Genomic DNA, 14,451 nt, shown 5'->3' with positions numbered 1-14,451 from the left:
CGGGGTAAAATTCTAAAAATTAAATAAAATGTGAATAGTGGATGTGTGTTAGCTAAATATATTTCTACATGTCTATTTCAGTGGTTTTCATTGGCCAGTCAAGGAGTAGACAGCAGAACTCCACAGAAGTGTTACTGAGAGACGAAGGAAGGATGGTGCAAAGGATTAGGGGGTGAGTCAGCACACACACACGGCCATCGTCTCACTAACCCTGACATCCGCTTCCCCTGCTTCATGGAGTCCCTGACACTGTAGCCGGTAGCCTCCCCGACCACGATGCACAGATGAGCTGCAACCAAAACACCACGTCAACGTCACAGTTTCTCTCACCAAACACACAGTTGTGCACCATTTCCCTGTAACACACAAACACCACCCTGCCCCACACAATGGCGATTCGCAATTGAGCTCACTTTTTAGTCTAGGACGAGGCTTAATCTGTGTCGGGGAAACCATCCCTATACAGTATGTCTTTAGGACAACTGGTTTATAAACGTACTATTTCATAGGGGTATAAGATTGTGATGTGAGATAACTGAGGGTTTTATGCAGTGAAACATACAGAATATACATTAAGTCAAATGAAAAAGGGGTGGACACCAACAGTTTAACTGGAGGATATGTTAGAAGCACGTAATGCAGTACAAACTCCTCTTCAGGCCTTTTCAACTGGGCTCATCCATAGGCAAGATGCCGGGGCCCGGAAGCTAACAATACAAGTGACAAAAAACCCCACCTCAAACCTTATTTCACACTATCAAAAAGATATACATAATACTGTGAGCGGACCAAGTAATTGGGCGTCACTCTAAAGCGGGAAGGTGGAATAAACGAGTCAGGAGTAAGTTTTCTTGATTGAACACAGTTCTCTATTGAGGGCATTGGGTCAACACAAACACTCCAACATAATCAATGAAAATCTTCCAAGGAAAAACATACATCTTCTTCTCCAGATGAAACAAGAACATAATAGGATTATCTTTAAACTACAACAAAAAGTCACGGGATTGTCACCGTCTTAGTGGTTCTTCCTGGATAGCTCCTCTCTCTCGGTGGTCATCTTCCAGAGATAGTTTCCCCTCCTCTCTGCTGGTTCCATTCTCTCTCTTATAGGGGAAGGAGAGTATGTCATTAGTACCGTCAGCTGTGCTTAATTGCCTCTGGTTACCTTGTCTCCCATGCCTTGTTGGGCTACTATCCATGAGCCCAGCCTGCCCTCTGGTGGTCCTTCCACAATACATAGGATCTTAATTTGGATTTATATTATTGCAAAACATTATCATCTTTCTATCAACATTAATAGTCAAATCTGTGTTGTGTGAGAGTGGCAGCCTGCCAGTGACAGTAGTCTGTATGGTCCTTCACCTAGCCTGGAATCAGAGCTGATTTGGCCTCTGGCCCACTGCACAACATGTCATATTAGACCGCAGACGGGCCCATGCCCAGAGGCCACAGTGAGAGAGGGAGACAGGGAGAGGAGTGGGAGAGAGAAGTAAATAGAGATGGGGGTGGGAGACAGAGAAAGGAGTGAGAGAGAGAAGGAGATAGAGATGGGGGGGGCGGGAGACAGAGAGAGAGATGGGGGGCGGGAGACAGAGAAAGGAGTGAGAGAGAGAAGGAGATAGAGTTGGGAGGTGGGGGACAGAGGGCGGGAGAAAGCTAGGGGGGACCTGAACATGAGATGGTACCAAGCGTTCCTCCTCATCCCTCTTATCTTTCTCTATCCCTCCCTTTCTCTAGCCCTCCCTTTCTCTATCCCTCCCTCCATCCCTCCCTTTCTCTCTTCCCGGAAGGCAAAAGTGTAACATGACCTCAACTATAGAATTAGAATACAGTAAATATCTACAGTACCTGTTAAAAGTTTGGACACACCTACTCATGCAAGGGTTTTTCTTTATTTTTAATATTTTCTACATTGTAGAATAATGGTGAAGACATAAAAACTATTAAATAACACACATGGAATCATTAGCAACCAAAAAAGTGTTAAACAAGTTTAAAGCAGCCAACAAGTGCTCAGCATATGTGAGAACTCCTTCAAGACTGTTGGAAAAGCATTCCAGGTGAAGCTAGTTGAGAGAATGCCAAGATTGTGCAAAGCTGTCATCAAGGCAAAGGGTGGCTACTTTGAAGAATCTAAAATATGAAGAAAAAATAAGAAAAAAAATGTATATATATATATATATATACACACAAACACTTTTTTGGTTACTACATGATTCCCTATGTGTTATTTCATAGTTTGATGTCTTCACTAATTGTAAAAAATAAAGTAAAACCCTGGATTGAGTAGGTGTGTCCAAACCTTTGACTGGTACTGTATATAAATAAATTAATATAATAAATCTAATAGGATTTCTATGACCTCTCCACACTGTAGATTCCTTTATTGCCAGAGGGCCTTTTCACACACACACGTTTGGAGGGGTGAGGAAACATCACTTTGAGGCATCATCTCTTTGTTTTCAGAGTGAATCATTTATCGAAGCATCAGCATCACTTTTGCCCACTGTATAATACTAGGATGTTTTTAATATAGATGTCTTCCGACTTGTCTGACAGTCAAAGGCTCTTTTATACCTACAGTTTCTCAGTAAGACACACTCTACCACCAGATATCCATTCTCAGGGTATTGTTCATTAGGGCATGCCATGGAAAACCCTTTAAAACATTTTGCAATGTAACATTTAAATTAGTCTTTCTTATTGGAGAAGTCTAGGTAATTCCTGTTTCAGTCTTTTTCTTCCGTTTGATCCCTAATTAACATGACCCAGGGTATCAAGGCACTCAATAGCCCCAACTCATCCACAGAATTCTCTCTTCATGCGGTTTGTCTTAGAACAACTTACCTCAACCAGCATGTAGAGGGAGAGCATGGATACAGAGAAGTTGTACACTAGTAAAACACCCTTGAGTGAGTACAAAGGTCTGTTCCTCGTGTATTTTGGTCCCAGGTATACTATGAGGAGGTAGAGGGGCTACGACTATAAACTAATTACCATCACAACTTTCGGGCAGCACTTCTATTGGAACTTACCTTGAACCTGTTATGTGCAGATAGGTAGTTACATATTACGTCTTTATCAAAAGTAAGTATTCCATAAGTGTATGTATTTACTCCTCTATTAGAGTTATGACATAGGCTATTACACCTTAATTACACAGGTGTAAATCCTAATAGGTTTACTTAACAAGGTGATAAGACACCGCTGTGGAGATTCCTAGTATTCAGAAGGGTCAGTCTGATGACATACAGTTTCCTGGATCTAGACTGCTACTCTCCTGCATGAGGTGAGCCTTGAAGGACTCTCTAATGTCAGTCACACATCAGCTGATGCTACGCTGTAGTCTGAGCAGACTTATTTTTTCAAAAAACATATTTGTAGTTTTTCAACAGCCATATTTGCACTCTTCATTGGGAAGTACATACCTCTCGCTCCAAACACGTAGTACAAAAACGTGTTTAACCGCTTGTCCAAACTTTCTAAATGGTTCGGAAAGCAAAAGAAAAATGAAGTCACTTGCAATAAATGAGTGCGTATGTGCCACCGTGTGTCTGTTTCTATGGCATTTATCAAAATAATGCACATTACATCATAGAACCCATTTTCATGTAAACAGTCTGATTTTAGATGCCATTATGCATTGGATTACAAACGCATCAAGGTCCTCAAATGCATGGGATAAACGCCTAAAAAGTGGTCTATGTCACATTCAATGATGACTCCTGTTCTTTAAGCGTCTTTGGGTTTTAGCAAAGCACTATATAAATGCTATGTATTATTAAGCAATGGACAACATGGACTCTAGCCATGCAAGAGAAGGAAGTCCTTCCTTCCTGTCTGACCTCCCACTCCTCTCCTCCGCTCTCCTCCCCTTTCTTCTCCTACCCTCTCCTCCGCTCTCCTCTCCTTACCTTTCCTACCCTCTCCTTTCCTCTCCTACCCTCTCCTCCACTCCACTCTCCTCTCCTTACCTTTCCTCTCCTACCTTCTCCACTCTCCTTTCCTCTCCTACCCTCTCCTCCACTCTCCTCTCCTTACCTTTCCTACCCTCTCCTTTCCTCTTCTACCCTCTGCTCTACTCTCCTCTCCTTACCTTTCGTCTCCTACCCTCTCCTTACCTTTCCCCTCCTACCCTCTCTTTTCCTCTCCTACCCTCTCCTCTCCTTTCCTCTTCTACCCTCTCCTTTCCTACCCTCTCCTTTCCTCGCCTACCCTTTTCTATCCTCTCCTTGCCACCCCTCTGCACTCCTATGCTTTTCTCTACTCCATTCTTGTCTACTCCTCTTTCCTCTGGTCCAGGGAGCTGGCCAGACTAGGCCTACACTCTGGACAAGTGACCTTCAATTATCCATTGATCTATGGCCCCCAGCGCTGACATGAGCATAATCAGGTTAAAACACCTGCTTATTTCCATGAAAACGATCTCCCACGTGTAAGTGAAGTGTTATCAGAACAATGCATTCCACCTCCTGTGGAGAGATGACCCAACCGACCAAACCTGTTATGGGGTGATGGATTTCTGATACAGAGGTGAGGAGTACAACTTGTGGCCTGTCCTCGGCTCTTTGGTGTCACCATATTGACAACTCCTGTCCTGTCCTGTCCAGCAGCCCTTAGTGTCACTTATCTCATTAAACTAAGCTGAGAGGTTAAACTATCCCTTAGGCCTACAGGCAGGCAGGACTGGCCACTTCGATAGAGAGCCATCAATGAGAGTCAGAGCACACCATTCATTTTACTTTCTCCGAATAACCAAATTTCATATTGTTGATAAGCCATAACACAGTTCAGCAAGAACTATAGAGCATTTTGTGAAGAAAACAACTGGGTTATTCAAATAATATATCAATGAGAAATATCATCTCAGCACCCAGAAACAAATCAGCTGTGCAGTCACGAGGAGATACATTTTGGTACACATGCCTGTGGTATTGGCCTGAAATACATAGCTTGTTGTGAAGTGGGTCTAGGTATGAAACTTTGCCATATGGTGTTCTCTTTTGTTCTCAGATTCTTTACATTGTTACCTGGCTGTCTTGTCTACTCTTTGTCTTTTTTTAACCTGGTTTAGCTTCTAGCATGTACTCTAAGCTATAACTACTCAAATTTGGTTCAGATTGTCAGTGTCTCTCCCTACACGAAGTGCAGTGTTTCCGTAAGAATTCCCCCATGGGCATCGACAAGGTAATAGTTAGCCCAATTGTTTTCCTTTGTATTTTTAATCAAGGAATGAAATGGTGGTATGTATTGGTAAGAACCTGAATTGGTGGTCACATCTGAAGGGCCAGGATTTAGGATTAGCTGTGACTGGAAGGACAGTGTGCATCTCAGTAGCCCAGAGCAGCTTTGTAATTCCTGATTTCCCAGCTCCTGGCTGACAGCATCTACAGTATGAAGTCACTCTGGCTCTTGTTTAAGGTGTTTAATAACTCACTCAGATGGATTTGGAAGTATTGTTGTGTTTGAACAGAGTTTGTTGTCAATGGTCAACCAGGCAATAACCAACAAAAATGTTGATTCCTTTAAACAATGTAATTGGTTCTTGCTGATAGAAGCACTCAACTAAAAGTGACCAACAAGCAATACATTGCAAGGCATGATTTTTTTTTTAAATACCGTATTAAATGTTTTCATCATACCTAGTATTTTAAATAGTAGTATTTTAGTATTTTAAATTATTTTAAATTGACAGTGAGCACACTGCACAGATTAATAGGCTCCATGCAATAATAGCAGGCTACAACGTACACGTCTTTTAAATCAAATATGAATATGTTAATTAATATATGTTTTATATGTTCAGCCTTCTACAGTAAACAAAATCAGTGCCAATGTAATAAACATGTAGCTAAGTATTGATTCGAGTTTGCAATTTGCACTTCCTATTACCTGCTTCCCATTGCCCTGACCCTCTTTCAAGTCAAATGGGAGGTCCACATTCCTTGCTGTGACATTCAACTTTTCAAAGTGTTAAAAAGAGATACTGACTCTGGTTCAAGTCAGACAATACTTCCACCTATTCAACGCACATTTAGACAAGCACAAGAATCCAGAGCAATCAAATCCCTTACAGTACCCCTTGTTGATGTGAGAGTGTATCTTCCCTAGAATATGTGGGAAGTCTGTGCCAAACATCACTTTACGCCCAAACATTTCCAATAGATGCCGACAGTAGGCTATAGCCTATAGGCCAGTGTGCTTACCATCTCTTTTTGCTGGGTGAAGACGAGTATTTGGTACAGCGGAGGTCAAATAGTGTTAAGATTGTGAGGCACGTTACCCTGAAGAGAGACAGATAAACTAAAGGAAACAGAAGGTGTGCTGTCCGGGGTATCTCGGGATCCGCCATTATAGCTCGCTGTGGCATGCTTCCACAGACCCTACGAAGTATGGCCCGTCATATGCCGGTCTGTGAACCCACGACTGGGCGGTTGGGGATGCTGAAATGACCGACAGGGACCAATCAAGGCGCACGCCAGCGTGGGCGCGGTTCCAGCAGTGGCGGCAAGGCAATCTAATCATACATTGGAGGCTGCCGGGGTTGGACATGACGGAACAGAAGGGATGGATGGGACGGCATTGTTTTTGTATTGACGTCGATGAAGCTACTGAATCGGGTATTCACGTGCGAGAGAGAACCACTGAATGGATGACACCTGAGCATAGGCTGCGGGCAGGAAAAAGGCAACGTTATTGACCCGACAAAGACAGGACACTTTGCGGGATAAACCTACTATGCTCATTTTCTGCAATGTGGGATGTGAACGGCTGTATCTCCCCTGTAATGCAACTAGTGCATTCAGATGCCCTTATCCAGCAATGTAATATACTATATTTTCCAGTGCATTCAGGCAGCTTAGCGTTCATACCTCCAAATGCATTTCAGACTGTTTTCGACTGCTCGGGGAATGAGTGGAATATAAAAAATTAATGGAGAAAACATGATGATGATGTGGGCTATTTTTGCAATATGAATATTTTTTCTAAATTCTCTTACACACACATTGCATAGATTAATATCGTCCTTTAGGATTCATTTGAATAGGCAAACTTCCCAAACATGGAATCTTTACCCATGACACACAAAATGTCCATTGACCAATGAATCGAACTTCAAGGTGTGGTTGTTGATTTGAAAACACTTTGCATAGTGCCAAGTGTTGCCATAAACCCATTCTCAATGCTGTCAGTCAGTGTAGTTCTACCCCGACAAGACAATTACCAACGTTTATAATATATTATCCTAATATGATTGGTATTAGTATATATGTTTAGAGTTTATGATTTATTTATGAAATACAAGACTAAACATAATGGAGAGTGCATAAGAAAATATTTACAAGAAAGTATGTTCCACTAGGGCAGGGCTCTCCAGCCCTGGTCAGGGATAACTAACTTCCTGTAGGTTTTTACTCCAAGCCTAATCTACCACACCTGATTCTAATATGTAGCTGGTTGAAAAACTGATTCAGGTTAGTTACAAATTGGGGTAGAGCGAAATTGGGGTGGTAGCTCTCCAAGAATAGGGTTGGAGAAACCTGCCCTAGGGCCTATGCACGGAGGTAAGATCTTAATTGGCTGTCATTTGTTGCTGAAAATGACACTGCACTGCAGGAAATGCAGGTGAGCTTTGTGATTTACATAAATGAACTGAAAACCCGCACTCACACGTGTTGTATTAACACTATTGCACTGTTCATGTAGTCTACTTTTGGCCGGCTAATAGCCTAACCACCAAAAAAAGCAACATTATGGACTAAACGTTCAAATCCTGTTGGTGTAGGATTATTTTGCTGTGAAAATATAGGTCAAATTAAGATCCTACACCTGTAAATGCTGCAGTGCAGGCTGGGCTGATCATAATGTGTGCGAGCTGATTGGAATGATCTGAATGATCTGGGAGGAGTATATGATCTGTAGCTTTGATGGTGCTGCCACCCTGTGGATATGCAGCTGAAGGTCTTGTGGTGGTTACCAGTTGACAGTCACATGCATTGGAAGTGATGTGTTTGGAATGAAACTCAGTTGTCGGTCAACTTAGCCTGGTCCCTGGTCCGTTTGTGCTTTTGTCTACTCCGCTGTCATTGTCAAACCAAACATGTTAATCGACTACAGCTCAGCCTTCAACAACACAGTGCCCTCCAAGCTAATCACTAAGCTAAGGCCCCTGGGACTGAACGCCTCCCTCTGCAACTGGATCCTGGACTTCATGATGGGCCGCTCTCAAGTGGTATGGGTAGGCAACAACACATCCACCACGCTGACCCTGAACATGGGGCCTCTCAGAGGTGCGTGCCCCCTGTACTCCCTGTTGACCCACGACTGCATGGCAGCGCACGACTCCAACACCATCATTAAGTTTGTTGACAGCACAGCGGTGGTAGGCAGTGTGGTGCCAGGACAAAAACCTTTCCCGCAACGACGACAAGATTAGCAGCCGATCGTGAATTACAGGAAACGGAGGGCCGAGAATGTCTCCATTCACATCGATGGGGCTATAGTGGAGCTTGTCGAGAGCTTCAAGTTCCTTGGTGTCTACATCACTTAGGATCTATCATGGTCCACACACACCAACATAGTCGTGAAGAGGGCATGACATGGCATATTTCCCCTCAAGAGGCTGAAAAGATTTGGCATGTGCCCTCAGATAGCTGCACCATTGAGAATATTTTGGCTGGGTGCATCACCGCTTGGTATGGCATCTGCTTGGCATCCAATCATTACTCATTGTGTATTTATTATTATTAGGTTTTATTATTTTTCCATTATTCTCTGCATTGTTGAAAAGGGCCCCCAAGTAAGCATTTCATGTGACAAATACAATTTTATTTTATTTAAGTTGGCAGGAGAGCAGAAACAGACTGGCACCCAGGCTAATGTAAACCCTCATGAGTAATTCATTTTTGTTTACTTTGGACAATTATTGTCCTCCATTGTGTTCAATGTGTTGGTTACAAGAAGAAGTGTGCCTTGACATGCAGAAACTAGGCTTGCATGTACAACATGTACAACATTTCTCCACAAGGTGACAACAATGGATCGTTTTAGAGCATGCACCTGTGATGGCCTCACCACAGACACAGAATAGCCATTCCATGGGAATCCCTTTATGACCTTTGTACTGTGACACACCTCACTCTCTGCACTGCACTGGCCCATTCACACAACATTGTTTAGATATGAGTTATGGTTACCAATCAACAAGACTATATACTGTCTAGTCATGGAACTGTTTCGATAAGGAAGCTACAGTGCCTTCAGGAGGTATTCATACCCATTGACTTATTCCAAATTTTGTTGTGCTCAAAGGGATATTCAATGTCTGCTTTTTTGTGTGCCCTTCTATGCGAGGCAAGGGAAAACCTCCCTGGTCTTTGTGGTTGAATCTGTGTTTGAAATTCACTGCTTGACTGAGAGACCTTACAGATAATTATATGTGTGGGGTATAAAGATGAGGCAGTCATTAAACAATTGTGCTAAACACTCTTATTGCACACAGAGTGAGTCCATGCAGCTGTGACTTCTTCAGAATTATTTTACTCCTGAACTTAGTTATGCTTACCATAACAAAGGGGTTGAATATTTATTGACTCAATACATTTTGGTTTTAAATTTTTAATTCATTTGTAAAAAAAAAAAAATGGAAAAACATAATTCCGCTTTAACATGATGACTTATTGTTTGTAGGCCAGTGACAAATCTACATTTCCTCCATTTTGTATTCATGCTGTAACACAACAAAATGTGTGTGATGGCCCTATGGACTCAGATGATTATTCTTTCTGAAGTAACTCAAGATATCTAGAAAGATGACATTTATTTTTCTTAGTGATATGATGTCATCATAGTCTTATAAAACACCCCTGATAAATGTATGGTCTTATGAGGAAAATGCATTGGTGCCAACCTCTCACTTATTTTCTGAGTGCTTAAATTTCATATTAAAAGAGATCAATCACCCCGATGAAGGCTTTAATACCAAAATGTTTTTTAAGTTAATAAAGAAGGACTTTATATTTAATTGAAATTGTCCAATTTTTGGAACATTCAGTTTATTCTTCAATTCATACACCTTTGTTGGACTGTGAGGTAGAGGCAGTATACTTTCCCCATTAATCCACAGACCGACTGAGTAGAACATCTATTCTCAGAGCTGTGGGTGTCACACCTCTACCAGGCAATACCAATCTCTTTGGCTCCAAGTTGCTCTTCTTATCTGTTCAAGAGTCTACTGCCCTGCATTACACAACTAGTTGCTCACACTGTAAAAAGTCAAGGTAGTACATATGTGGTATCATAATTTGACCTATATTGTCACAGCAAAATAATCCTGCAGCAAGAGGATTTTAATATTTAGTCCATAATATTGCTTTATTGGTGGTTAAGCTAATAGCTGGCAAAAATTGTAGGCTACTTTAGGTGCAGGAAAATTCTCAGCAACAAAAGTGTGATCAGATTAAGATCCTGCACCTGTAGACAGAACATTCTGGATATCTCCTTTGGGGAAAGTTCACAGACAATTCAGGCAATCAACACCTATCAGTATTTGGTGCTGACACAATGTTTTATTACCCCTGCATTGTACAGTCTACTTCAGCCCTGTGGTATCAAATAGGCTTTATTGGTGAACTGCCCAATAAATGTTGAGATCACCATTCAAGGCTGACAGCCTGTGCTGAGCTGGAACCTTTGGTCATTGCTACAGTAGGAATGGTGTAGACCTACACAGGAATCTACACTCGTACGTGTAGTGAGAAGTGCCATTTTAGTTTTCTGGTAACATTTTACTTTAAGCTGACATGTATAATGCATTGGGATGCTGTTATCTGCATTGTAAGACTTGTCATAAGCATGTATGATCCCCATAATGTCTTAAATATCACCTCATAATGTGTTAAATAACATCTATTTTCATATTTCTATCTTTGGGCAAGGTACAAATGGAAACTAAACCAGCAACCAGAGAGCTGATTGTAGGACCCTCATCCAAGATAGCCTACCAATCGCTGCCATTGTGCCCTTGAGCAAGGCACCCTACACTTTATCCTGAAATATGTGTGTGGTTGGGTATTGTGACAGCAAAATTATATATTTCCATAGAAAAATATGCAGTAAAGTGTATATATATTCTGTTTTATTATAAATGACCTATTATTTCGGTATATAATAAGATCATATGGGCTCATACAAATAACAAGTAATAAATCATATCTCTTGATAAAGTGTTACCAAAATATTTAGGTTAGGCTATTGTAGGAGAGAATTGAAAAAAACAATTCTAACAACTGAGATTTTACTTTGTCCTGGCACACGAATAGTTAAAGTCCATGACTACACCAGTAGTGAATTTAACGCTGACGCCTCACACAATGAGGGGGATGCACATACTACTGGCGCCCCTAGAGAGTATTATAATTCGAGAGCCAGTCCTGGGCGCACACTACCTTGCGTATTTTTTGGGTTGTACTTTAGATTTATTTACGGTAAGGTGGACCTGCGGTGGCCACTGTCACAATCAGGTTATCCACCAACTACAGGCTGGCATTGACAGACGGGACAAAATGCAAAATGGCTCACATGGTGGCAAGTCCAAGACCGTGATTAGATCATCTCTGCAGTTTGAATTCAACAAGCATCCCAGGACAGGGGAAATGCCACAATGAGTATAGGCGAGCAGGTAGGCCTAACATCTCTCGAGGAATTTTGCGCTTTTCACTTGAACATTTCCCTTCCATTTTACTAACGGAACAAACCCCACAATGGGACTGTGCTACAGCCTGCGTCTTAGTCTTGACGAATCCAGTGACACCGAGAAACCGGCGGACTGCTCTGTATCGTTACGCTCCAAGGACCTTGACCACGAGGATACAGAGGCATATAATGACATGACACTGCTCCGTGGTTGTTGGTGTCGCAGCGGGGGCCCTAGCAAAGGCAAGCCGAATGCACGAGATGCCGGTAGAGGGGACACGACTAAAGGCGTGCCCATACAGAATGGGGACAATGTTGGAGCTGACCGCAGCCAGCGGCAACATTTGCTGCAGAAGAAGCTCAGCAAACAGAAACAGAAAACCTTGGACAAAAAGTTATCGGAGGAGAAGGAGGTCAAAAAACAGGCGAAGAAAGTCAGTAAACATATTGACCGAACTCTGAAGGAGCAGAAACGGGAATACGAGCAGACGCATCGTCTGCTTTTACTCGGTAGGTGTGTGAGATAGATGGCTGGGGCTAATACATTGACCAGCCCAGGCTATGTTATCCTTCTACAAACCAATGACATGTATGTCAGGTCATGAATAGGCTATAGGCTAACTTATTTAATCTATACACTAGCTTTATCAAAATAAATACATTAAATGGAATAGGCTATGTCCACCAGGTTCGAGAACCCCTCAATCTTGTATTTCCACGCTATGAAAATAAACGGCCAGTGTAATTAACCCTCTACTGCGCACATTTTTTTTTCTTCTGGGAAAATAAATATTCCATCCTATTTTAATTTGATGTATCAAAAGTAATAAAATACTTTTACCCCCCCCCCCCCCCCCCCCCTTTTGTTGCCTCAGGGCAATGATGTGCCATTAGGGTACTAAAAAACAAAAAGAACATCTTGATATTTTAATATATAAATTCGAATTGGGCATAAACTAGTATTTCACTTCCTCTCAATCCTGATTCTGGGGCCCATTCTTCCTTGCTGCCACTGTAGTCAAGCTCACTGTTCTTACTATCAGAGGATATGAGCCTCCTAACTGCTTGATTAGGGTCCTATCAACTATATAATGTCCCCGTGTCCACTGCCTGTGAATGTCAGTGGATATGTTGGCAAAAACATTGACCAAGGCCATAATTTTACATCAAATGCTATTTCACCGAGCATGATATTTCCCTGAAATGTAGCCTAACTGCACAATGTTGCTCTGAATATATATATATATATGTGTGTGTGTGTTAAAAACCTATCAAATATGCTTCTTTAGAGGTTACTACACAACTTGACAATAGACAATGTGTACTTCTCTATTTAAACATGTAAAATAATGAAATGTGTTGTACCCTTCACTCACATCATGCACTAACATCACTCTGCTTTCCCTGAAAGAAGGTTCCTGCCCCAATCGATACATCATACCAACTTCTGCACCTCATTAGATTGTTTACAGACATGTCATCACATATTGTCATGTATAGGATTGTTTTAATATGATGGGCGGGTGAGGGGGAAAAAGGGTTTTGTGTTGCCTGAGGGCGATGATGTGCAGTAGAGGGCTAATGCACGGCATACCTCCAACACGCGTCATGATGGTCCCTGAGGCCTATGGTCTAGTTCTCCTCTACCAATTAATTCAGCTGTAATATTTCATATATATTTGCATTAATGAATGGACATTTTTCATTAGGCCTGACAATATAGCCTACCAGTGATTAATACAGTCACAGGAGTATGGACAGTAATGCATTGATAACAGAATATTAAGTAGGCTACTGGTTCTCATTCCAGGTTGAAGCATTATACGTGCAAAATGTCCTTGAAAATGCACTTGGACTATAGGACAACAGATAAGCGATGGGTTAATCATTATAGCACAATGCCGTACAAGACACACAGAAGATTTTAAAGGGACACTTCACCCCAAACCTTCAAATGATATTTTCAGTTACTAAAGGAAATTCTACCCTAGGCTAATGCATGTATGCTAACATATGTATTCCACATTTTGTTGTGTTACAGCCTGAATTCAAAATTGATTAAATATATTGTTTTCTCTCACCCATCTACACATAGTGCCTCATAATGACAAAGTTAAAACATGTTTTTAGACATTTTTGCAAATGTATTGAAAATTAAATACTGATATCTAATTTACATAATTATTAAAACCCCTGTGGCAATACTTTGTAGAAGGACCTTTGGCAGCGATTACAGCTTTGAGTCATCTTGGGTATGTCTATCAGCTTTGCACGTCTGGATTTGGGGATTTTCTCTTATTCTTCCTTGGAGATTTTCTCAAGCTCTGTTAAGTTAGATGGGGAGCAGTTGTGAACAGCAATCTTCAAGTCTTTCTACAGATTTTCAATGGGATTCAAGTCTGGGCTTTGGCTGGGCCACTCAAGGACTTTCACATTCTTGTTCTGAAGCCATTCCAGCATTGATTTGACTGTATGCTTGGGGTCATTGTCCTGTTTGAATGTAAATCTTCACCCCCGTCTAAGGTTGTTTGTTCCCATCAAGGATTTGTATGTGTCTTGCGCCATTCATTGTTCCTTCTATCTTTACCAGTCTCCCAGTCCCTGCCACTGAAAAGTATCTCCATAGCATGATGCTGCCACCACCATGCTTCACGGTACGGATGGTGTTAGACAGGTGATGAGCTGTGTCTGGTTTTCTCCAGACAATGCTTTGCATTCATGCAAAGGGGCAACATTTTTGTCTCATCATAAGGC

The 14,451-nt window shown here is 41.7% G+C and overlaps 1 protein-coding gene across 1 annotated transcript in view; it reads left to right on the top strand.

Annotated features, from left to right (window-relative positions):
• Positions 1 to 11,374: 11,374 nt before the first annotated feature.
• The window catches only part of gnal (guanine nucleotide binding protein (G protein), alpha activating activity polypeptide, olfactory type), a 66,655-nt gene continuing 63,578 nt past the window's right edge, over positions 11,375 to 14,451 (top strand). The window contains exon 1 of the mRNA XM_021562623.2: positions 11,375 to 12,207. Coding sequence (XP_021418298.1) covers positions 11,766 to 12,207 — 442 coding nt within the window. The 5' untranslated portion in view covers positions 11,375 to 11,765. The remainder of the gene's footprint in view (positions 12,208 to 14,451) is intronic.

Source organism: Oncorhynchus mykiss, chromosome 15 (genome assembly GCF_013265735.2).
Source record: "Oncorhynchus mykiss isolate Arlee chromosome 15, USDA_OmykA_1.1, whole genome shotgun sequence".
Lineage (NCBI taxonomy): Eukaryota > Metazoa > Chordata > Actinopteri > Salmoniformes > Salmonidae > Oncorhynchus > Oncorhynchus mykiss.
This window is presented reverse-complemented; position numbering and strand designations above follow the sequence as displayed.